At 32.1% G+C, this 25,269-nt stretch overlaps 2 protein-coding genes across 5 annotated transcripts; both read right to left on the bottom strand.

Moving 5' to 3' along the window:
• Positions 1 to 3,837, bottom strand: LOC111888800 (uncharacterized). 3 transcript variants are annotated; one of them, XM_023884917.3, is made up of 7 exons: positions 3,437 to 3,836; positions 3,248 to 3,337; positions 1,440 to 2,832; positions 1,118 to 1,345; positions 955 to 1,035; positions 559 to 864; positions 290 to 466 (listed from the first exon to the last, which is right to left on the bottom strand). In XM_023884917.3, exons 3-7 carry the CDS (start codon positions 2,538 to 2,540, stop codon positions 413 to 415), a joined length of 1,770 nt encoding a protein of 589 aa, XP_023740685.1. In that variant the 5' UTR covers positions 2,541 to 2,832; positions 3,248 to 3,337; positions 3,437 to 3,836; the 3' UTR covers positions 290 to 412. The 3 variants fall into 3 exon arrangements, with proteins under 3 accessions (XP_052624537.1, XP_023740685.1, XP_052624536.1); XM_052768577.1 differs by adding an exon at positions 1 to 231 and having other exon boundaries at positions 406 to 466; positions 1,440 to 3,837; XM_052768576.1 differs by lacking the exon at positions 3,248 to 3,337.
• Positions 3,838 to 14,247: 10,410 nt separating this feature from the next.
• Positions 14,248 to 16,633, bottom strand: LOC111888814 (probable inactive shikimate kinase like 1, chloroplastic). Of its 2 annotated transcripts, none has more exons than XM_023884936.3 (10): positions 16,293 to 16,633; positions 15,835 to 15,872; positions 15,621 to 15,675; positions 15,472 to 15,544; positions 15,304 to 15,391; positions 15,122 to 15,204; positions 14,920 to 15,046; positions 14,771 to 14,849; positions 14,504 to 14,568; positions 14,248 to 14,406 (listed from the first exon to the last, which is right to left on the bottom strand). In XM_023884936.3, exons 1-10 carry the CDS (start codon positions 16,483 to 16,485, stop codon positions 14,338 to 14,340), a joined length of 870 nt encoding a protein of 289 aa, XP_023740704.1. In that variant the 5' UTR covers positions 16,486 to 16,633; the 3' UTR covers positions 14,248 to 14,337. The 2 variants fall into 2 exon arrangements, with proteins under 2 accessions (XP_023740704.1, XP_023740696.1); XM_023884928.3 differs by having other exon boundaries at positions 15,835 to 15,881; positions 16,293 to 16,630.
• Between the last annotated feature and the right edge of the window lie 8,636 nt (positions 16,634 to 25,269).

Genomic DNA, 25,269 nt, shown 5'->3' with positions numbered 1-25,269 from the left:
TGAAAAACAACATTCTACATGAATTGTAATGTCTAAACTCAACATCATAAAACAAAAGAACACAAATGCTTTTACATTAAAGTAAACCAAAAATCAAGGGAATCATATTTCTAATTTACCATATCTATCTATCTATCTACTGGTAAATAGCATATACAAACAGTCCTTCACATTTATTTTCTAACTCCTATATATATGTATATGTGTATAATATATTATATGGTGCCTCACCTACATCACAAATGAGACAACCACATCATAAGTAATCAACATCCTTATATATATATATATATATATATATATATATATATATATATATATATATATATATATATATATATATATCAAAATTCACCAACCCCATGTACACATCCTCTATAAAAACAAACCTACACAACAACATACCGTGTCATCACCCGATATCAAAGTACTTTGGATCTTCTGGAAAATGATATTCTACAATTAACTGTCATTAACAACATCCAATAAATCCACATTACTTCTTGATTTACACCCGATTAACAATGAGAACCATACAGACAATATGAACATACATACCTTCCCTTCATCATCATCTGAATGGCGTTGTGGGAACACCACCTTCAAATCACTGCACAAGAAAAACTTACGCTCCAATTGATCATTATCTAACTTATTCTTTTCATATATTGAGCATTTTCTATGGGGACATAGAAAACGAAGATGAAGAGCATAGCGTAGAGCACCAACAATGGCAGCACTTCCATTCACCCTTGAAGAACATACACTGGACGCCATGTCACCATCCACCTGGCAACCAGCACCATTGCACACTTTTGTGCCCTGTCTGGAAGTTGCAAGGGTGACCTTATGTCGTAGGAATGTCTGCATTTTCAAAATCCACAAAATATATTTCATAAAGTCCATTCCATTTTGAATTTAATTTTCATGTTATTAATAGATATAATAACTTGCCTTTGTGCCAGCTGGCATGTCGCTCAAATCATAATTACAGAAGAAAGTATGAAGAGGTGTCTTCTCTGGATTGCTTAAAACCTGCAAGAGTCGAATCCAATCATACGAGTCTAATTTCAAATTGAATTAAAATTTAAAGAACATATCATATCATATCATATACCAGTTGTATGCGACCTTTCATTGGAATTCGCAAACGGCTTTTAGCATTTTGAGAATCATCATTGTGAAGAATGCTACTTGATAAGTTGTTTCCTGCAAGATCTATTGAAGCATGGTATAGTAAGTAACTATCTCCATCAACACTGGTAACTGCAAAGGGAAGTTTGCGTGCTTTTGGTGAGAAGTTTCCCCCGTTTACACTTAGAACAGCTAGAAAACCATCGATTTTCTGCACATGAATGTGATGTGCAGAATGTGTTAGAGATAAACCCTAACTGAATGAAAGAAACTTCCTATTTTGTAAGAGAAGAAATGATCCTAACCTTGTTAATGTCTCCTGATGAGAGTCTGCCAGATAACAATGATTCTTCAAAAGAACCAACTAATGATCTCCTAACAGGAAGACCCCTTGATTTTTGCCTTAACTTCCGAAATCCTAACTCTTTGTGTTTGTGGAAAGGCCAACTCTTTCCTGTGTAACTTTTAGGAGAACATGATGACCCAATTTCCTCACATAAATAGCTGATTTCTTCAAGTGAATTGCTTGGCATCCTGTAATCCACTTCGCTTGATGCAAATATGGTACCTGAGATTATTGTTTCTCCATCTGGATTCTCCACATTGTTGGATGATGAATGTTTTCTTTCATTGGAAGATCTTGGACCAAGGGGAGATGAAGAAGAACAGGTCAACAAGGTCAACTTATCTGTGGATATTGGGATAGGCCTGGTCTGCAATCTTTGCTTGCTTGAGTCTTTAAAATCCTTAAATCCAGGTGGAAAGAATGGCACTTCATTTGCATCAAGAACTGGCCCATCAGATACAGGCCACACAAGATTAGAGGTATTTGCTTTCTTGTAAAGCTTGATCTTGTGATCATCAGCTTTAACATTACCAGAAACTTGGTGATTGTTGCAGGAGGCTATATCTATATCATCATTGTCAGATGGTTGAGAAGAAAGCATATTGTTCAGTGGTGACAACATCCTTTTCCTGGCAATAGGCACATCAGTTACTTTTTCATATACCTGTCTGGTTGAAGCTCCATCAAATGCATCTGAGGATGAATCCTTTTTACCAGATTCAAATCCCACAATTCTTGAAAATGAAGTTGTAACAGTTTTTGTAGATTTGGGTGTTGACAAATCAAGCTTATTCTTTGAACCAATTCTTGTCCCTTTGACATCAGTGGACTCTTTACTTACAGCATCTGGAAATTGAAATTTGTCCAATGAGGTTTTAACAACACAATCACCAAATAAAGAATCAAGGGAACATCCAACGCTTTCTCTTCTTGTATTTTCTGCTTTCATCTCATTTAACTTACAACTCTCCTCATCAATTACAGGAAAACTGTGCTCCAAGGTGCTTGATATCCCTGCAACCTCAGAGGTTCCAATGTAAGGATCTTGTGGCAATCCCATAGTATCTAGCAAGTTATTCTTAGCAATCTCTTCTCTTATTTGGGGGCTGTATACCTTGTTCTTCTATCAAACTACTGTATACAACTAAGTAACTATCCTATGAGTATTAGTGGTTCGATCAACACATTAAACCAAAAGCAAAACCTAGCCTCTGCAATTAATCAACGAATCCCTTTCTCTTTTCTGCTGAGCTCATGATGGTTCTCAAACACGGATTGAAATGTCAAGACCTTTAAGTACAAAATGGATATGCATCCGTACTCAGAGGGTGCAGCCTAACCAATGTCCATGCCTGAAATTAAGCAAAGGCATCTATAAGTTTTTCCAGCCTACATGTAGACAATACGGTGAAATCAAAATCTATAGATCATGCGGCGATGGTATTAAAGTGATAATGAAGAAGAGAAAGGCATTTAAAGTCAAAAGGGCGATGAATATAAACAAATGTAGCTGCAATCAAAATCGATTCCACGAAAACGGAGATGATTACACATAGGACATCCAGATAGAGATGAATAAATAAACGGGAAGGCAATAAAGGATTAGATCGGCATCCGGTTTGAAGCAAAGTGTAGTGAGATTGATGATGGAAAAAGGTTTGAGGAAGGATCTGAATTGACTTGGTTATGCAAAGTATTGGAGCCGAGATGAATAATACGAAATGATAGGTGGTCGACGATGGATACAACTACGTTGAGGATAATTACATGTTAGCGTCAACAATCATCTTCCGATAATCACCCAATCATCTTCCGATAATCACCCGATGCAATGCAATGATGTATACACAGAGCAAGCTAAAGTAAAAATCAAAATATTAAAATGTGGAATGAAAAAGAAGAAAGTAAAAGATGAATTGAACAGTAGGCTTTGTATTTTATCGTTATTGTTTATACACTTGTTTCTTCATTGGAATCCCATGGGCTCTGTATCTTTCAATTCCTTATGTTTATCTCAGTATGTATCCTCCTCCGCCTCCGCCTTCAACGAGGTTTGGAGGAGCAGCACCACCGCAGAAACGAACCAAAACGCACAAAAGAAAAGGGGAAAAGAGAAGTGGCAGAATCGGGGTGGAGGTGGGGGTATATACGTGAGGAGGTGAGGGTGTAAACGTAATTTAATGGAAGTTCAGGGGTAAATATTCAAGTCTTGTGGGATCGGCTCAGCTCGACACAACCAAATTCAAAGATGCAATTAATTTTCCAGCTCTTTTAAAACAAGCTGAGATGTGCTCGAGTTTAAGCTCATCTTTCTAATTTCTAGGTGAATATGATAAGTAGGTTGAACATATTAAAATAATAGATTATAACTATATTACAATAAATCCCTTAATTTTAAGTACTTATATTTTATAACTATTATCGATGAACAAATAAAAATGGTTTGCATTTTATTGGAGGGCAATAACCTTTACTTGCAATAAACGAAATACAATGGTTTTAGGTTTTTCTTTCTTTAAATGTTTAAACCGTACAAAATGTGATTAACAATTATGAAACCTTTCTAGGCACAATGGATAATCGATGTCGTGATCTTTTTTTTTTTATTATCGGGAAAAACACATTATTTTCGGGAAGATCTTAAACTTACGAAAAGGAAGATTTTGTATTAGATAGATTTAATACTAAATCATGTGTCGAATTAAATATTAAAAAAAAGTGTAAAATATATCCATATTCCCAATTACTACTAGTATTCCTTTTATGTATGTGTGTTTGACTTTTTGTGTGAGCGAGGAAGGTAGATAAAATTGCACCTTTAACTTATGGCTAAAAATTGAGATTAACGATTCATAGTTTTTAAATTTTTAATAAATCATACGAAATCAAAGATAGAAATAAAAGGTTGCACGTTTTAAGTCATTATGGTTTTGAATTTTGATAGAATGGATATTGAAAACAATAACTAAAACGTTGTTTGTTTTTTTGAAAAGATAAAATATTTGCAAAAGAATATATGAACCAAAAGTCTATGGTCTATGAAAAGAAACATAAATGTTTTTTAAAGTTTGGTGTAAATTTGTATAAAATCTTCTATAATAAATTCAAAACACAATTATAATCACAATTGGGCGCAAATTTATACAAAACCATAAGCATGGAGGGACTCTAATAAAATGAATGATTTCGATTGATTAATTAAATTGGATTGATGAGCATATAATGACATTAATGCCATTAAAGAAGCTCATGGTGGTTCTGATGAGATTTCCGTATGGAACTATCGACAGCGAACATGTCGTCTACCTCTTGTCTTACGCACTGAATGACTTCTCTCATCTAATGGATCCCATCCCTCCCACCCTTCCAAACCCACATGACACATAGGCGTCATATCAACATTTATCTCTCCTTACTTCCAAGCCTTCTACTCATAGACACTTGTAAATCCATCCTTATCAACTCATACACTTTAGTACAACCATGTAAGTACAAGTTACAACTAAGCAATGTATAAGATTTTAGGATTGGAAGGGTTCAGACGTAACTCATAGAAACCATAAATTTTTATGGTACCACAAGATTGGGAATGATATTCGGGTATTGTCGGCACCTTAGGCAACCTATATGTCTTGTTGCACCACTTCGAACACTCTAACCATAAATGCAAGAAATCTGATCAGATTAAAACATATTCACAATTATATTCATATAACATAATATGGTTACTCCATATTTATTCATTTACTTAAGCATTTCATCAAAAACATTGTCTTCAAGTTTGGTTCAAAGATCTCAGCTAGGAAAATGTAAAACTATTAACAATATTGTAGCATCCAAAAAACCATGGTAAATTTTTTCATTTTCAAGAAAAGAATAAACCATTTTTCCATAGAACATAAGTCATAAAAATATTGTTTCACAACTACATAATAAAAATCAGAGTATTAAAACATAGTATCTCTCAAAACATGTCAACCACTAGATGAATTGTACAGTCAAACCTTTATCTTCTCCTGATCATGTGAAGTACCTGAAACATTTAAATCCACAACCGTAAGCCAAATCTTAGTGAGTTACCCATAATACCCCACACATGCATACACATACAATGCATGCACACCAGACCTACAACCCAAGGATGGACCGCCATTAGAGCCTACAGTACGTGACTAGACCGCTCTCCCGAGCCTACAAAATAAGGTTGGATCGCTCTCCAGAGCCTTCAACATTATGTTGGACCGCTCTCCTTGGGCCTACAATATAAAATTGACCGCCCGAGCCTCTTGGCCTTCAGCACACAGTTGGACCGCCTGAACCCACCCACAATATTTGACATATACACATAACAATAACAAGAAAAAACATGCAATCATAACAATTGTACATGCCGAACAAATCATTATAATATATCAACATCCGAACATACAAAAGATACACACTGTAGTACAAAGTATAGTGAGAAAATTCATATCACAATCGATCAAACAATCACCTCAGCTACAACAACAGGAAGGTTGGTACTACTAACCACCTAAACCATATCACAAAGTCTAATCTTAGTCAATGACTCAACCTCAAATTTGACCCAAAGTCAAATCGAGCCAAAAAGTCAACATTAGGTCAAAAAGTGTGTCGTGCATTTAAGAAGCATCCATGTAACGCCCCGTTCCTAAGAATACCTAATTGTGAGTCCCCGGGATTTAAGAGAAATGATATTTTGGTCATCTTGTGGGAGAAGTGGAAAATGAGGGGCAAATATGAAATTTGGGGACTCGCCGAGTACACCCAGCGTAAGCTGGGATTACGCCCAGCGTAAGGCGTATATGGACGCGGGTGCAAGGCTGAGTACGCCCAACGTACTAGAGGTGTGACATCCCCAAAATCACGGCCAGAAAAGACCGAATTGTTTATGCTTTGTTTTATAAAATCAGAGTAATTTTTTGATTAAAAGAGTTGCGGAATTTGTTCCCAAAATAAAATATGATAAGAATTTATCAAACGCATCTATTAAAGAAAATGTATTTTCTTTAAATAATAAAACATCGGGATGTCATGTTCTGATACAGACCAAAAGCATAAATAGTATAAAATAGACCTTACAACAGTTATTTATAACTACTGATCTATAATCCAAAATCTCTCGTCAAGTCCACCCATTTATACTCTTGTGCCATTACCTGTAATGCAAAGAAAACTGAGTAGGTCAGGCTTGGGAGCCTGGTGAGCATGTAGGGTTTTTAACCCACAATAATACATTTATTATATTGAATTATCAAACAATCAACCCAAATACCCATTCCCATTATCTTCTTTATTTCTTAAGGATTTACCCTAAGAATCAACTATCCTTTATCCATTTATTCCTAAGGATTGACCTAAGGAATTGACACAAAGTCCACCACTGCCAAGGTCCACAAATTACGATTGGTAAACACTTAGTTCAACATACTTAACAAACACCTAGTTCTAACACTCCTAGTGAACAATTAATTCAAAACACCTGGTGAATACTTAGTTCTAAAACACTTAGTGAACACACTCAGTTCAACAACACCAAGTGAACACATCTAGTTTAAAAATACTTAATGAACACATTGAGTCCAAAAATACCAAGTGAACACATAGATTTCGGAAATACCTAATGAATACATTGAGTTCAAACACCAAGTGAACACATAGAGTTCAAAAATACCTAATGAACACATTGAGTTCAAACACCAAGTGAACACATAGAGTTCAAAAATAACTAATAAACACATTGAGTTCAAACACCAAGTGAACACGTAGAGTTCAAAAATACCTAATGAACACAGTGAGTTCAAAAATACTTATTATTTCGTCTCACATCAACTATTCCATCTACCCATGTTCTACCCAACATATTTGTAGATGCAAACACATATACAATTTAAATCTTTTAAAACATGTATAAAACATTATTTCAACACCTATCTCAAGTAAATAAACATTGTATAAACACCTAGCACGTACTTCATAACAAATACTTCATATCTATGCGGTAGAAGAAAGTGAATATACATTCACACATATAACAACAAAATATACACATAACACGTATTTCGTATAAAATACTTTGTATTTATGCGTTAGAAGAAAGTAACCACACACTCACTTGATCAGAAGATGATCGGACAACACTACGGCTTGTAAAAGTAGTATTCTTCGGTAGATCTGGAAGATCTTCACAAAAATCGGCTTCTCGCGAGCAGAGCTTCGGCTCGGGAATCGCACTTCTCGGGATCTTCGGGACCTCGGGACTTGCTTCGGGGCTCGGGAATGATACCGGGGCTTCGGGATAATTCTTGCACGAAAAACGATGCAAAAACGCGAGAAAAGGGAAGAAATGAGCAATGAACTCAGTTGCTCTCGACCTCCTTTTATAAGGGCTGGAACTTCAAATTACGCTGGGCGTAACGACGATAAGGTCGCTGACTCCCCCAAGGATAATATCGGTTAATATATATTTAAATTAAATATCGAAAATATTTAATAAACTTCAAAAATTCATATCTTCCTCATACGAACTCCGTTTTCGACGTTCTTTATATCCCCGCGTAGGTGAGACTACGCTCTACGACTTTCGTTTAGACTCCGTCGGCTAATTTTGACTTTATTTTTATTATTTATTTTTAGTAGGCCGGGCCCGGAAAACTCCGTTATAAAATCATAACTTCTTCATCCGACGTCCGTTTTCACCTATCTTTTTATCGTTTTACTAAAATTAATGAGATCTTCGATTCTCATTTAGATTGTTTCGGCTAAAAACCGCTCGGTCTCAAATCGAGTATTCGGGCTGCATACCGCTAAGTCGAAACTTCGAAAAATCATAACTTCCTCATACGAAGTCAGATTTGGGCGTTCTTTTTATGCACGCTCATGGTTTAACGAACTCTACGACTTTCGTTTAGATTGCTAAGGCTAAATATCGCTCTAACGTAAATTCACTTTTTACGTCGCGCTGTGTCGTGCCGGTTCCGTCGCGAAACTTCGACAGGTCATAACTTCTTCGTTATAACTCGGATTTCGGCGTTCTTTATATGTACGAAATCCTTGTAACATATGCTACAACTTAATTAAGATTATTCATTCTAAATAATCTTCTATCAAAAAGTCATTTTTGACGCTTATCGTCTCTAAATTGACTAGCCCTGATCTAGGGGCGTTACAAGAGGTACGCCCAGCGTACTCTCAGAGTTCTAAAACCCTAAATTTAGGGTCAGCCACTATATAAGGAAAATGTTGGTGCATACCCTAGCCTCCTTAAGCTCACCCTTAACCTCAGAAACCCTAGAAACCCGTATTCCTTCCATTGTTGGATGTGTTTGGCCTTGGAAGCTCATTTTGGCAAAAGAAAAGCTAGAAGAAGAAAGGAGAAGTTATCAAAGAAGGAAAGGATCGATTGGAGCTTGTAGATCTGAAGAGATATCATCCTTTGGAGCTTATTTGAGGTATAAAGCTTCTTGCTTGCCATTTATTTTGCATAGATCTAAGGGTTGTGAAGTTTTAGCATCTTTCTTATCCCAAAGTTCTCATCTTGATTCATGCTTGGTGTTGGCCGAGATTATCTGTCCTTTCAGACCTTTGGAGAGGTCTTGAGTGAGAAAAATGAGGTCCCAAGGGCTGTAGTTGTTCCATATGTACGATATATAGGTCTTAATGGATTAAGACCTTAGATTAAGAGCTTTTGGACGTCCCAAGTGATAAAGGTTGAGACTTTATGAATCTTAGGCATGTTTGGCCTAGGGATATGAAGTTTGGGCTTAAGAGCTTAAGCCATTAAGAAGTTATAAGGACTTAATAAGTAGCGAAGTTACGCCCCGCGTAACATATGAGTACGCCCCGCGTAGCGAGTCAGTGCCCCGATCCCCTGTTGCGAATCAGCGTGTACGCCCAGCGTATCAAGGAGGGTACGCCCAGCGTACTCCCTCTGTTGGGTTTTCATTTTGGGCCTTAGGGTTTGGGCTATTATTTGGGCTGCTAGATTTTGGGCCGTGACTGGATATTATGGTTAGAGTATTTTGGGCCCATTGGTTGTTAAGGATCATGAGTTTAGGCCCATTTGGTGAGGTGGGCCCAATTTAGTAAATTGGGCCAATAATGGGATTTGTTTTGGACTTCTGGACTTTGGGCCATTGGTGGGCTTGGGAGTTTACCTAGTGTTGGGTCGGATTGAGTTAAGGGTAAAATGGTCAATTTACCCTTAGAAGAGTATTGTGCTTGGCCTAATGTTTATTTGTGCTATGTTGGCCAGTTCGGGATTTGCGGTGAGTTGGTGATTCGAGAATCTGCTCTTCAGTTCAGAGTTTCGGCAGTGCGAGGTGAGTTATCCTCACTATATCGACAGGGTCTAAGGCACCAAGGTCGGCCCTTTATCGGATTGAGATCCGGGTATTTGTTGTTATTTTATTGCTTTGATATGTTTGCATCCTGGTAGCTAGGATGGTATATGTTAGAGATCTGGTTAAGGTCGGTTCCCTGATATGTAGGGTGATGCTATGCTAGTAACCGATTAGGTCGGTATCCTGGTTAGGATGATGATATGTTATGTGATCTGTTTGATCGGCTTGTTGACTGTGAATTGTTATATGATTGTATGTTTATGTGCACATGGTTGTTTGGACTGGAGTTGGGTTGAGGCGGGTCATGCTTTGTGTTGTAGGCCAAGATACCCAGGGCGGACCGGTTGTCCCGAAGGCCCAGCGAGCGGTCCGGATAGGCTGTAGGCCCCAAGAGGGCGGACCAGACGTGCCGAGGCTCGGAGAGTGGACCAGGCCGACTGAAGGCCCGGTGCGGGCGGACCAGTCATACTGTAGACTCAGAGAGTGGACCAGGTGGATTGAAGGCCCGGTGCGGGCGGACCAATCACACTGCAGACTCGATGTATATTGCTAGACTCGGAGGGTGGACCAGGTGGACTGTTGGCCGGTACGGCAGACCAGTCACACAGTAGACCCGAAGTGCATGGCTGTTCTGTGATCGGATATGATATGGCATGTTATGCGTGTATGGTATATGTGGTTGGTATTTTGGGGATATTTCACTAAGCTTTCGGGCTTACAGTTGTGGTTTAATGTTTTTCAGGTTCTTCATGAGACCGTGGCAAGGCGAAGGCGTGATCGTACCGCTCCTCATGTTTATGTTGTAATGTGATTCTGGGAATACTCTAAATAAATTGTATTGAAAACATTTTTTTGTAATAATTTAATGAAATCAGGTTGTTTTGAAAAGTTTAAATTGGTTGGAATTTTTCGGTCGTTACAATCCATCACTTTGCTAGAAGATAAGACAGTCGGGCTTAAGGCTTAAAACAGGCGTATATGAGAAAAGTCAGGAAGTTCCCCACGCTTAAGAAAAGCGGCCAACACTTTGGCTTAATACAAAGGGTAAAATGACTTAATCAGTTAAGTCGATTCCCATCTTCTAGATCTGAACTCTCATGAGGTCTAAAGGAGCAAAGCTTCCAACTTTATCCTTTAATACCAACCAAAACTCACCATATCAAGATTACTAAGTCCAAAATGACATAAATACTTCATAAACATGCATGGCTCCAAGGACAAGATCGAGATAACAACTTTACAACCAGAAACTGTTCAAATGACAATCATATGCGCTTAGAAGGAGTTGGAGTCATCTCAACTCCAAGCTCACCTACCAAACTAAAAGTCAAGATTGAAACTTTTTACTCACAATGGTCTAGAAATGAGGTAGCTTTGGTAGATCTACACTTGAGCTCTTCACCCAAACACTTTGTAAACAACTTGATCTTCAAGATTCACACCAAAACATGAAGAGTAAGCTTCCAAAAGAAATGTCAAGCTCCAGAGAGAGAGAGAGAGAGAGAGAGAGAAAGAAAGAGTGTGTGTGTGTGTTAGGGTTTCTATAGGGTTTGTTTAAGAGTGATAGAGGTTAAATGATCTAACCCCAAGACCTAAGGGTGATTAAATACTCAACAAACCCTAAAATCCTATTATTGGGTTGGGCCATAAGCACCCCGCGCTTTAGATTAAAGTCACAGATTTTCAGATTTTCAATAATTTAAGGAGATATCTAACATAAGCTAACATCAATTACATATTAACAGCCGAAGCAAAATAAATAATCAAGAATCAAGACATGTTTGCAATGTTTGAATCTATTATTTCAATTTCTCAAATCGGAGAATACAATTCTAATAAACATGAGAAAGACTAAATACAAATAACTCTGGAGAACTTATGTAACTATATATGACTTGTTCTTTTACCATAAATTATATTCCGATAAAACATCAAATCAATAGAACCGAGAGAAGATATTATGAGAGATTGAGATACATACAAGCCGCAAAAGAAGCAGAAAGGTAATGGCATAATAGTGGTGAGAAAAGGATGTTGGCGATAAGATTGTGTTTATAATGTTGTGGATAGGTCATGTGGTGAAGTGGTGATGGATGAGAGTCAAGTACAAAGTGCCACGATGGTGGTGAGGTAGAGATAAGAGGACACATGAAAAAAAAATAGGTTAGAATATGTCTTCAAACGTTAGAAGCTACCTTTTTGTCATATGAAAAAAGATGTCAAAAAGATTTTTTTATGTGTTTTGTCTTCTAAACAACAAACGATCTTTTGCTGAAATGTCTTCCCGCCTACATACATAAAAAAAGAAAAATAGATTTTTTTATAAAAAATAAACACCGCCTAAGTAATTAGTACTATTGTTTGAGATTTTCTATAATCTATGTCTCATATTCACCAAACAAAAAATCTCTCTAACAAATGCATTCTACATTTTAACATAGAAAGAAATCTTACTTATTGAAAGCAGTCGGATGGTTACAGATGGTTACAACGTGTAAATTATAACAACTCTATTACAAAATCAAAGCTTCATGTTAGGGAGGTCGAAAACTTTTAAATATATGTCTCCAAAAGTTCAACCGATTGTTGAAGTCATCACTTCCCATAGTTTAGGTAAAGTTTCCTTTCAGATATGCATTGTACCGTAAGTATTAGTCATGATGTACATCTTGATATCAAGACTCATTTAAATAGAGGTTTAACTCACTTGTATTTTGATATCTCCTAATCAGAAGCATTGGAACCTCAATTGACATAATGAAGTCATTCTCGACGTCCCCTAACCATGCTTTTCCCAATTAGGTTTCCATGTACAATTTATTAGTGTTCTTCTCTTTTTCTTATTTTCTTGCTTTGACTTGATTGATTGTTACAAACAGTTAAATTCCATTTGACTCATGATTATATTTTCTGAAGATTATCAGTTTTCTCTTTGGTGTTGCTTTCGTTTTGCTACAACTCATTATGGTTGATCTGTCAACAACCGAGGTAATTCACGTCCTTGCACACCTTACGAAAAAATATATGGAAATAAATATGGATCTTGATATGGGGTTTATAGACTTGGAGAAGGCATATGACATTGTACCACAAGAGAGAATTTAAAGGGTCTAAGAAGTTAGAAGGGTCACATGGAGATATGTGAGACTCCTCAGGATATGTACTAGCAATCTACTACTTATGCACGTGACATGTAATCTTTCTCAATGGAAATCGGTCTACATCCACTATCAAATCTTAGACCTAATATTCGTTTGATTTGGGAGGAAATGTTTGGTGACATTCGTGAAGGGGTGCCTTGGTGCATGGTTTTTGTCGATGTCATTGTGTTGGTAACAAAGACTGGGAGTGAGTTGAATGTTATGCTAAATACTTGATGGGCGACGTTGGAAGGGGACCTGACAATTTGATACACGACCCGAACATGACACGAGTTTTATGTGTATGAGTTTTAGAAATTCATGTTTTGTGTCTATTCGTGTCGACACAAATTCTAAATCTGTGTTTCGTGTCTTACATGTGTCAAACACGAATTTACATGTTTAAACACGTACAATACACGAATTAAATTTGTGTGGCACATGACACGTATATACAAGTATAGGCACACGACATGTACATACACTTATAAACACGAACTAAATGCATGTTTTCTTAGCTTAAAAAATGGTATTAGACAATACGTTTACAGATTCTTGTATAAATTTGTGTAAATCCATGTTTTCATGTAACACGGTTAAAAACGTGTTTATCCTTGTCGTTTCACTTGTCACACAAATTAATTATGTGTTTGATACCCAAAACACATTTTACAATACGTGTCGTGTAAATTCGTGTATGGCACATATACACGACACGAAAACACAAATTGTCAAGTCTAGTTGGAATAGAAGGGGCTATAAAGCAACACAGTTAAAACAATATTTTTGATGCAATTATAATGATAACATAAAGTTGAAAGAGTAGAAATTTGTGTCGGGAAGGAAGTTTTACATCCAAATGAGAATTTCAAATACTTAGGGTCTATGATCCATAAAGAAAGGGGTGTTGAGGTAGACATTCGTCATCACGTAAAGACAGATTGGTTAAAGTGTAGGGCGACCACAAAAGCTTTTTTTGATAAGGTCACATTGAAATTAAGATGTTGCGATAGACATGGAGTATAATTATGTTGGACAAGATGCCAGATGTGTCGATCAAAAATATATTGAGAATGACATCAATAACCAAAAAATTAAGGGAAATAAGATTATGGTGGTTTCGATAGGTCCAAAGGAGGCAACCAACGACTATAACTAGGATGTATAGCTTGCTACATCTAACTTCCCCCTACTATATTCCTTTGGGATTTGGGTATTGTTGTTGTATATTTGTGTAGCTGTATATGTATCCGAATTTCTAAACTTATATAATTTAAACAATTGATATAGATAATAAACAGGCATGTGTACAAGCTAAATTACATTGTACTCCTCACCATAAATACAACAAGCTTTAAAATGGTCTCGCAGCATCTTCCATCATCTTCTTTACTCTTATAAGTTTTTCTATCTCCGACAGCACCTACAAAAACACCAAGAACCAGACAGCATTCGTATTATTATACATCGTTTTTAGTTTCTTTGTTGGTAATTTTATAGTTGTGTGCATATGGCTTCACCTCCATTCCCATGTCTTCAGCACTAACTGACTCTACATCTTCATAACCCAAACCACCTGCAACTTCTGCTAACAGAAACAAACCGTTTACAACCCCATTCACCAACTAATAACACCTCCATGGTTAGACCATATTTTCAAAAATGAGGATAAGGATCATTTGCACATTGACATCGGTCCCAGTCCAATGCATGTCAAAAGCAATACAGTCTGTTATGTCATGTCATGTCCTGTCCTGTCCTTAAAGATGAGTTTTGTGGGGCCGTACTCTGAAGTGAAATGGTTACATCTGCTATTGCATATCCTTCTTGCATTTGTTTGTATAGCATGGCTACCTGACTTAACACCTGTGTATTGCTCATACAAAGGTTAAATACGTCATTTATTATCAAGAATCAGGTCAAATTTAAGGCATACCTCGGAATGAGATGCAGTAGGTGAAATATCTGATCCAAAAAGTCGAACCCCACCTTCAACTATTTCCTTGGCTACCAAATCCAAAGGAACATCCACCCAGATCGAGATACCATGTCTCAAAAGTGACCTGTAACATGATTTTCTACATCATGGAAGAAAAAAAAAATCCAAATTTGGCAAGTTTAAGGAAAGAAACACATACAAATTGGTTGAGCTTTGAACAGCACCATCTCCAGCAGAAACAACCAGGCGCCCCATTGATGATAATTGCCTCAACACTTCAGTCTGTAAGTGGTTTACCCCATTCCATTCCATCAGACAAATTCATTCCAATGTAATTGTAATGAACCATTCCATTCCATTCATGAGAATGACAAAAATCACCTCTGATTCACGGAGTCCGACTTTATCCATGTCCAGAAGTTGTTTTACTGCAGCTTCACCACCAGCTGCTTCCATAACCAGATTATCGCTGCATTTGGGCTACCATGTCTTTAGAGTCATTTCTCTTCAAGTATAAATAAAAATCTGAGGAGATATATAAAAAGTTACCTGTCAAAATAATAATACCGGAGTGCCTCTGCCAGAAGATTCCCCAATCTTGTTTTCATTGTGCTGTTTATGCCTGGTATTTTTTCTCAAGAATAAGAAAACACGATTTTTTAAGGGATTTTTGAAACATGGTAGTAGAATAAACTTACCAACAAGATATATGGAAGTTCCTTTCAATCCAGGGGATACAACCATTGCCTTCTTCTGAATATAGAAATTCACAGTTACAACAATATCTTATAAACAACAAGACATTGAATAATGTTATGTTTTTCTCTCAAGTAATTGTCATTTTCCATCATAATGATGGTTTTAATCACTGATTTTGAAGAAATTTTTTATCATGTGGGTGAGGGAAATCACCTTGATATCTAACATGGGATCGACCTCAAAAGTCTGAACTGCAGAACCTTGAGTACAAGAAGATGTTAGGGGCAAAATAAAACACGGGTGACATGTTCATGATAATTCATAGATATCAGCTAACTTTTTGCACTGAGGTTGTGTGTAAAAGAGTTGCAGAAGCTAAGGAAACATCAAAGGGGTACACGTACACTGTACAACCCCTTTGCAAGTATAAAAATTATTCTTGTTTAAACAAGAGCCCCGGTTAGCATAAGCTTTCGGAAACCAGTGAGTCAACTTTACCAAATTCGGATGGTGGAGCTGAAAGGAACAACTATAATTTGTATGAAGGAATTCAATCAAACAGTTGGCGTGCAAGGCATCCGTTAGTACTAGCATCCAATATAGATAGAAAGATAATTATAAAAGAACGTAAATCCACCTAACTGACAGGTGATAAAGGAGTGTCGGTTCACCTGAGACAGCATCGTCGAGAAGGGAGCAGGAGGCTGTGAGGAGTTTGCGAGAGTTGTTGAGAGAAAGAGGTGAAGTTTTAATGGAGGCGAGAGAGAGTGATGAAATTCCGTTGCGAATCGAAATCGAGGGAGAATGGAATGGCTTTTGGTGAAGAAGGTCGAAGCAACCGGCAGGTGCTTGAATTATCTCCATTATAGCCGCCCCCAATCCAAGGATTTGATCCCTGTACTTTCAGTTTCAGGCAGGATGGCCTGGTCCAATCCTCTTTTCTTTCAAATTCAATCTCAATCCAACGCTACACTATCATAGATTCATATCCCTCCAACAAAAAAGAAATCCTAAATTCTTTCTCAAATCGGATTTGATCCAACATTTTTTTAATTATTTTATTTTTTATAATACTTTTATAATATCCATTAAATCACCCAAATCTAAAATATTCACAGAATTTTAGTTCCATGGAGATTATGTCACACTTATATTATTTTTTTGGGATAAAAAAAATGAGTAAATTACAGAAATGCTCCTTGTGGTTTGATCGAATTCTTATTTTTAGTCCTTAAGTTTAAAATGTGATACGTTATGTCTTTATGATTTGTGAAAATTGCACTACAAGTTGGAGGTCTATGATCCATATAAAATGACCAAATAACCATTTTTGTCTTTTTTGTTTTTCTTTTAACAATTTATTATATATATATATATATATATATATATATATATATATATATATATATATATATATAATTGTTTTTTATCTTTTTTAATAGAATTAATATAGATTATTTATAAAATTATTTTTATTTTTTTAAATCAATTATCAAAATTATATAAATTATTATTATTATTATTATTATTATTATTATTATTATTATTTGTTTTATTTATTTATCTTTGTTTTTGTGGTTTAAAAATCTTTTAATATTTTTGACGTTTTATTTAAATATATTTTTTAATGTTGTTTTTTTTTTTTTTTTTGACGTTTTGTATGTTTAAATTATATAATGATTTTTTTACTTTTTTTCTAATAAACAAATTAAAACAATAACCTGAATAAATATCAGTCTTCCAATAAAATTAATTAATATTTTTTTCTCTTTATTTTAATGATATATATATATATATATATATATATATATATATATATATATATATATATACACACACACACACTAGGTGTGAAACATATGTATTACTTGAGTTTATTTAAAAGAAAAACTAAATATAAAATTCTAAATATTTGAGAAGTATGAATTTATAAGAAAAGTGAGAAACTATTGAATTATAAAAATTAAATTGTTCTTTTCTCTAGTAAATTTAAACAAATGATTTAGATAAATAAATAAAAAAAATTAATGAATCTTTAATTTAGTAAATTTGAAATTAAAAGGAAAGTTTATTAATGAAATTGATAAGCATATATTATTGCATTTAAATACGATCAAGAATGTAATAAAATGAAAATAACCATAAAATGACATGTGAAATAAAAGTTAATTTAAAATAACCACAAAATTACATGTGGCAAAATAAATGAGAATGTGACATGTGGCAAAAAGATATTTATTTATTAGGGTTATATATATATATATATATATATATATATATATATATATATATATATATATATATATATAGAGAGAGAGAGAGAGAGAGAAACAGGATCATGTGAGGACTCATGAAGATACCTTAAAAAATTGAAAAAAAAAAACTAAAAAAAATACAAACCATAAAATCGAGCATAGTACTATATTGGAGAGAAAAAAAATTAGAAAAAAATTTTTGATCATTAAAATTGAATCATGGATCATTAAATGATCAATTTTAATGATCCCAATGTTTTTTCTAGAATTTAATAAAATGAAAAAAAAAACATAAAATGACTTATGGAATAAAAATTAATTTAAAATAACCACAAAATTCAATGTGGCAAAATAAATAAAATGTGACATGTGACAAAAAGATCTTTATTTATTAGGGAATATATATATATATATATATATATATATATATATATATATATATATATATATATATATATTAGGGAGGGTAATTTGGTCTTTTTATATGGACCAAGGACCTACAGTGCAACTTTCAAAAAACCATAGGGATGTAACCTATCAAATCTTAAACTTAGGGACCAAAACTAAAAATTCAACCAAACCATAAGGACCATTTATGTAATTTACTCTAAAAAGGTTGTCTTTGGTGCACCGTGCATATATATAAATTACTTTTTTTTAAGCTTATACACTAACTTTTTAATATAAGCATAATTTATTGAGACTATATGAGTCCAAAAATCACCTAAATTTGAAAAAGAATTTATGGCAAGTTGGTAACCAGATCATATCATTCCACTCTCGTTGGTAAATTAATCATTCTTTTGATATAAGGCTATAAGGCTGGAGAAAGTAGTGTCGCAGAAACTACATTTTTTTCTATGCCACGTAGACGTCAAATCATAATTTTTCTCATTTTAACACTATCAAACCGTATGATGGAAGTGGGAACAAGGTAAAGAGAGAGAGAGAGAGAGAGAGAGAGAGAGAGAGAGAGAGAGCAAAAAAAGGGAATTGGTTGAGAGAGAGAGAGAGAGAACATCGAATTTCTACCGCACTGCGGCGTAGACCGCACTTAGGGGCGGTGTTTCGTAGTTCCGCTGCCAAGGTGGCAAGACTTCACTCCCTTACCGCACCACTCCCCCAAACCTAATAAGCTCAAATTCATATAAATTTATTGTGAACTTAAAATTAAATGTATTGTTTATCCAAACCAAATTTCTAACATTTGTGTTAAAGGCACACATATTAATTCTAAATAATATTATCATAATTAAATAGGGAAAACTGCAAAAAAGTCTCTACATATTGGTCTCATAATCGATTTAGCCCTTATATATTTTTTTTATTCAATTAAATCTCAAATACCGGTAATTGTATTTAATTTAACCCTTTGACCCGGTCAACAGGTCATCCAACTTTCAAAAATTATATTTTCGGCCCAGATTTCAAAATTTATTACATATTTGGTCCAAAATTTACACTTTTGGCCCAAATTTTATTTTATTTTTTTACAAATTTGGTCCAAAATTTACCCTTTTTGCCCAAATTTTAGAATTTTATTATGAATTCATCCTAACTTTAGTTTTTTTACAACTTCTTTTCTCAAAAGTTTGTTTCTAATATGTTTTTTTCTTTAAAACTCATATTTAAACAAAAAAAACATATTTTCACATAAAAATCTTATTTTTCCTATATAAAAAAAATATTTTTTTTTTGTATATGAAATATCTAATTATAAAAATAGGTTTGGATTATTTGTGTGATTTCTTTTAAAAAATCAACTAAGAAATTAAAAGTAACTCTAAATTATACTATTAAATTATAGTTTGTAAAAAACTAGTTACACTAGTTACCCTAAATTAAAAGTAACCCTAAATTATACTATTAATATAGAAATTTTAATGTGTGCTCTATTTAGTGTGTATTCTTTTTTCTATGAGATTTTAATATAGTTGTTTATATGTATTTTTCAACCTGTTGCATCTTCGTTATGACAAAAAGTATGTAAAGTTGTTCTAATATCATATATGACAATCCCTATGGATTTCAGTATGAGTTATAATTATCAACGTTTGTAATAATTTTTACATTTGTTAAATGTCATTTTCTACCAAAAACCTCCTTATCGACAAATGACAATTGCTCCATTCTACATTGTTATTTTTTGTTATTACAACAAACAAAATTGACACATGAATCCGATTTTACAAATAAGTTTAAATAAAGAAATCCAAAGTGATGATGAACTATACGTATAACATGTATTCAGCGAGAAATAAAAAATATGAAGTTTTCAATATGTAGCATCTTCTATTATTTAAACTTTTCCTATAAATGTGATTAAAGAACAAATAAATAATATTAAAATGAGTGTAACTAGTTTTTGACAAACTATAATGGTTAGTTTTAGTTTTTTAATCGATTTTTTAAGAGAAACCACACAAATAATCACAACCTATTTTCATAATTAGATATTTCATATACAAAAAGTTTTTATATAGAACAAAATAAGATTTTTATGTGAAAATATGTTATTTTGTTTGTATAAATATGAGTTTTAAAGAAAAAAACATATTAGAAACAAACTTTTGAGAAAAAAAAAATTGTAAAAAAACTAAAGTTAGAATGAATTTATAATAAAATTCTAAAATTTGGGGAAAAAGGGTAAATTTTTGACCAAATTTGTAAAAAAAAAATTAAAATCTGGGCTAAAAGTGTAAATTTTGGACCAAATTTGTAATAAATTTTGAAATCTGGGCCGAAAATGTAATTTTTGAAAGTTGGATGACCTATTGACCGGGTCAAAAGGTTAAATTGAATACGATTACCGATATTTGGGACTTAATTGAATAAAAAAAATAAAAAATGGCTAAATCGATTATGAAGTCAATATGTAGGGACTTTATTATAGTTTTCCCTAATTAAATATAAAATGTATTAATTATAATGAATACTTCTAATCGAAAAATATAAAGTTTATTAATTATAGAAAATATTTTTAATAATTAATACATTTCATATTTAATTATTAAGTATGATAATATTTTTCAAAATATTACCATTATTCTTTACGATTAAATAATCGCAAATCTATGAAAATTATAATATATTATTATAGTCTCCATGTTAAATTTGTATGCATTACTATTTTCTCAATAATACATGTATTAATGATTTTTTACTGGTTTTATTAACTTTTATCATTTGGGACACTAATTAGCTAAGGTTGAAAACAAGCTTTAATGGGCTCAAGCTTTGAATGGGCCACAATATGCCAACGGATATTCGTGAAATAAATCAGTTGGATATTATAGATTTATATGACGAGTGTTTGGAAACTTCTAACTTCTAATTTCTCACGTTTGACAAAAATGTTTTTTCATATAACGTTTAATAAAAGACTACAACCTATCCGTTATCAACTAATTTTGCCGAACTCGTCCATAGCATATTACTTTTTGATATAGAGAGTTAGGTGCAAAATTTTCCCAATTTTTTTTTTTTTTTTTGAAACGACAAAGTAATTAACCTATTTTTAAATATCATCTATGTCTATGTCTGGTAAAAAAATTGAACCCATAACCTTTCATTTGAGAAGTCATTCCTTACCATTATGTCAAATGCCAAAAGAATGAGAAAAAAAAACGAATTCATATTCCATCCTTTTAATTCTCTTATTTTTAAGGAGAAAATGTGAGAAATTGATATTATCTAAGCCTCGAGAATTAAGGAAAAGAAAAGCAGAGAATACAAGGCCACAACCTCTCTTAAACATCAGGCATTCAAATCCTTCCTCTTACTTTTCATCGGATTTGCTTCAATATTCCTAGGATTTTGGCTACTACGCAGGTAATTACAAAGGGGCGACTCGATTAAGCAACAATCATCGATGAAATTCAGGTGATTGAAACAATCATCTCTCAACATTCAAGTTAGAAGGTAGACACTGTACGGTTTTGAAACCAAATTCTGAAAACTTTTTTGCTTCTTTCATCAATTGGCATAATAACTATGTACAATTGACTTGTAATTTTTTTTTTCTTTCATCAAATTAAATCTGTTTGGAGCCAACATCGATAATCAGATTGCATTTTTTTTTTCAAGGTTTTCTTCCCCATAACTTGGTGGTGTTTTTTTTTTTTTTTACTGGCATCGATTGAATACCAATCTAGGTCATACTCAAGCGATTTTGGCAGCTAAACAATCAGTTTTATCAAAACTAATGTACCATGTAAACTCTTAACTATCACAGTGACCCATATTATTGTGATGGAACGAGCCTTTTGTACGTATACCTAAATCTAGACTAGAATAGGAGGTGGAGTTATTTAAACCTTCATATTTGTTCCTTTGTCTTTAATATTTTTTATTGAATGCAAACCAAATAAAAAAATGGTGGTGCTACCAAATACTGATTTGATTGTCTAGTTTTGTGTAAAAGCTTAAATCTATCAAATCAATTAGGTTTTTAATAAAATTTTATATATTTTAATACTAGTTGTGAGATATGTATTTTATACGAGTTGGATACAACAAAAAAAATTAGATGTGAAGATTTAAATAAAAATTTATTTAAATTTAAAAAGAAACATATTAAATACTATATGAGTTGTAATATTTTAATTTATTGGTTATTTTCAATTAAGACGATTATTAATTGAACTGTAAATATGATGTGTTAATAAGAAAAGATAAAAAAAAAATGACAAATATTAAAATATTTATTCAAAAATACCAAAAAATGACATGTGTCAAAGTTAATGAGAAAGTGACATATGACAAACTTATTTTCATTTACTAGGCGAATGCTCGCGCGTTACGCAAAAACACATATATAGTTGAAGTTTATACAAATATATGATTTTTTAAATATAACAATAATGTTGTTGTTAAATTTGATATAATAATTTGTATATACTAAATTGATATAATATATTGATTATTTGGAATTATATGATAATAAATACATTTATTATATCTTCATAATCTCAATGGTTTGAATGACTTCTACACGTGAGTTAGACATGAATAATATTAAATATAATATATGATTTGATGTTATTTATAGTTATTTTTATTGTTAATTAATTTTTTAAAATTTATCTGCTTAATGTTTTAATTTCTATCATTATAATTATTTAAAACATCAAACATTGTTTTTTTATTTTAAAGCTAACAATATAATCATTTATATAGAGTTGTTTTTAACTATTATTATTGTAAGTTATTTTAAGCTACTTATTTGGAAACTTTTAACGATTATAAAAATATATTTAAGAAATATTTTAGTTAAATTGAGATTACAATTTAGTTTTTGCTTTTATCACTACAATTATCACTTTTAACTATTTACAAAATATTCTTTAGTTTTTTTAAATGGAACTGAAATTTATATTTGAGTTGACATTGTAATGCGCAATAACACCTATATAGTCGAAGTCTTTACAAATATATATATATATATATATATATATATATATATATATATATATATATATATATATATATATATATATATATATATATATATATATATATATTCAAATATAACACTAACTTTGTTGTTAAATTTGATATAATAATTAGTATATTAATTTGATATAATATATTGATTACTTTGAATTATATAATAATATATAAATCTATTATAACGTCATAATCTCAGTCGTTTGAATGACTTCTACTCGTGAGTTACACATCAATAAAATTAAATATTATATATGGTTTAATATTATTTATAGTTGTGATTTTTAACTAATATTTTAAAATTTATTTGCTTAATGTTTTAATTTCTATCATTATAATTATTTAAAATATCAAACATTATTTTTTGATTTTAAATGTAACAATATAATCATTTATATAAAGTTATTTTTAACTATTGTTATTATAAGTTTTATTTAAGCCACTTATTTGAAATTTTTTAACGATTATGTAAATATATTTAGGAAATATTTTAGTTAAACTAATATTACAATTTAGTTTTTGCATTTATCACTATAATTTATCACTTTTAACTATTTACAAAATACTATTTGGTTTTTTAGTGGAACTGAAATTTATATTTAAGTTGACACTGTAATGTTATATTTAAATTAACAATTTAAGTATTTTGTCCAAATTGTTCAAAAATTATAACTTTAAACTGATAATGGTTTACATGCAACAACATTTTAAATCTAATAAATTAAGTATAATATGTTAAAATTTAAAGACATAACTTTATAAATAGAAGTAAATATATTATTTTAAAATTGAAATTTAGTCTATTTATGATTACACTTTAGGTTTGATATTTATTTAACCTTATTAACCAACTTATAATCATTATTAGAAAGGCACTACAATTTATCACTTTTAACTATTTATAAAATAATCTTTGGGTTGTTTAAGTTAAATAAAATTTATATTTAAGTTGAGCCTATAATGTTATATTTTAATTAATATATTAAGTATTTTATACAAATTGTTCAAAAATTATACCTTTAAAATGATAATGGTTTACATCCAACAATATATTAAAACTAATAAATTAAGTATAATATGTTAAAAGTTAAAAAACATAATTTTATAAGTAGAATTAAAGATATTATTTTAATATTGAAATTTAGTTTATATATGAATACACTTTAGATTTGATATTTATTTAACCTAATTACCAAATTATAATTATTATTATAAAGAAATTGAAAAGTCATGGGAGTTTCAAATGAATATGGTGAAAGGAAAAAAGAATGGGGGTTTCAAATGCATGAGATTCAAGAAAAAATGCTAGCTTTATAAGTATGTATGATTATGGAGGATTAATATCTATTTTAATTTTTTTAACTTTAATATTTATTATAAATGACATTTTTACTTTAATTTAAATTATTTTTTATATGTTTTTTTTTGAAAATTTAGTTACAACAACCGTCAAGCTTTTTAAATTTTAATTATCGTATTTGAAAAAAAAAATCGATATTTCTTTTTATTAACTTGTTTTTTATTTTTTTTTAATTATAGACAAAACTTCATAAATGGTCTTTGTGGTATTTCGAAATCTGAAGTTTAGTCCCTAAGTTTAAAAAACATCACATATAGTCCATGTGGTTTAAATTTTTTTGATGTTTGATCAGTATGTCTCACTCCGTCAACTTTTCTACCGTTAAGTGAAGGACATTTTCGTCATTTCACTACCACATGGGTCATTTATGAAGTTTTGGCTTATATATATATATATATATATATATATATATATATATATATATATATACACATGTAACGCCGTAAAAATTCAAACAATTTTTTTTCACTTTTTAAAAACCATGTAAATTCATTCATAATCACTTTCAAGAAAACAATGTATCAACATTATCTTATTACAAATCCCAAGACCATAACATACCAATGAAACTCCGCGCGTGTGTGT

Source organism: Lactuca sativa, chromosome 2 (genome assembly GCF_002870075.4).
Source record: "Lactuca sativa cultivar Salinas chromosome 2, Lsat_Salinas_v11, whole genome shotgun sequence".
Taxonomy (NCBI): Eukaryota; Viridiplantae; Streptophyta; class Magnoliopsida; order Asterales; family Asteraceae; genus Lactuca; species Lactuca sativa.
The sequence above is the reverse complement of the archived record's forward strand: the minus strand, read 5'-3'. Positions and strand labels throughout refer to the sequence as shown.

Coding starts and splice junctions, on each gene's coding strand:
- LOC111888814 (XM_023884928.3), bottom strand. CDS start 16,485: ATGGAGATAATTCAAGCACCTGCCGGTTGCTTCGACCTTCTTCACCAA. Junction 15,882..16,292: donor TCTCGACGATGCTGTCTCAG/GTGAACCGACAC, acceptor CTTGTACTCAAG/GTTCTGCAGTTCAGACTTTT. Junction 14,850..14,919: donor CTACTGCATCTCATTCCGAG/GTATGCCTTAAA, acceptor AGCAATACACAG/GTGTTAAGTCAGGTAGCCAT.
- LOC111888800 (XM_052768577.1), bottom strand. CDS start 2,540: ATGGGATTGCCACAAGATCCTTACATTGGAACCTCTGAGGTTGCAGGG. Junction 1,346..1,439: donor CATCAGGAGACATTAACAAG/GTTAGGATCATT, acceptor ATTCATGTGCAG/AAAATCGATGGTTTTCTAGC. Junction 467..558: donor CAGATGATGATGAAGGGAAG/GTATGTATGTTC, acceptor TGTTAATGACAG/TTAATTGTAGAATATCATTT.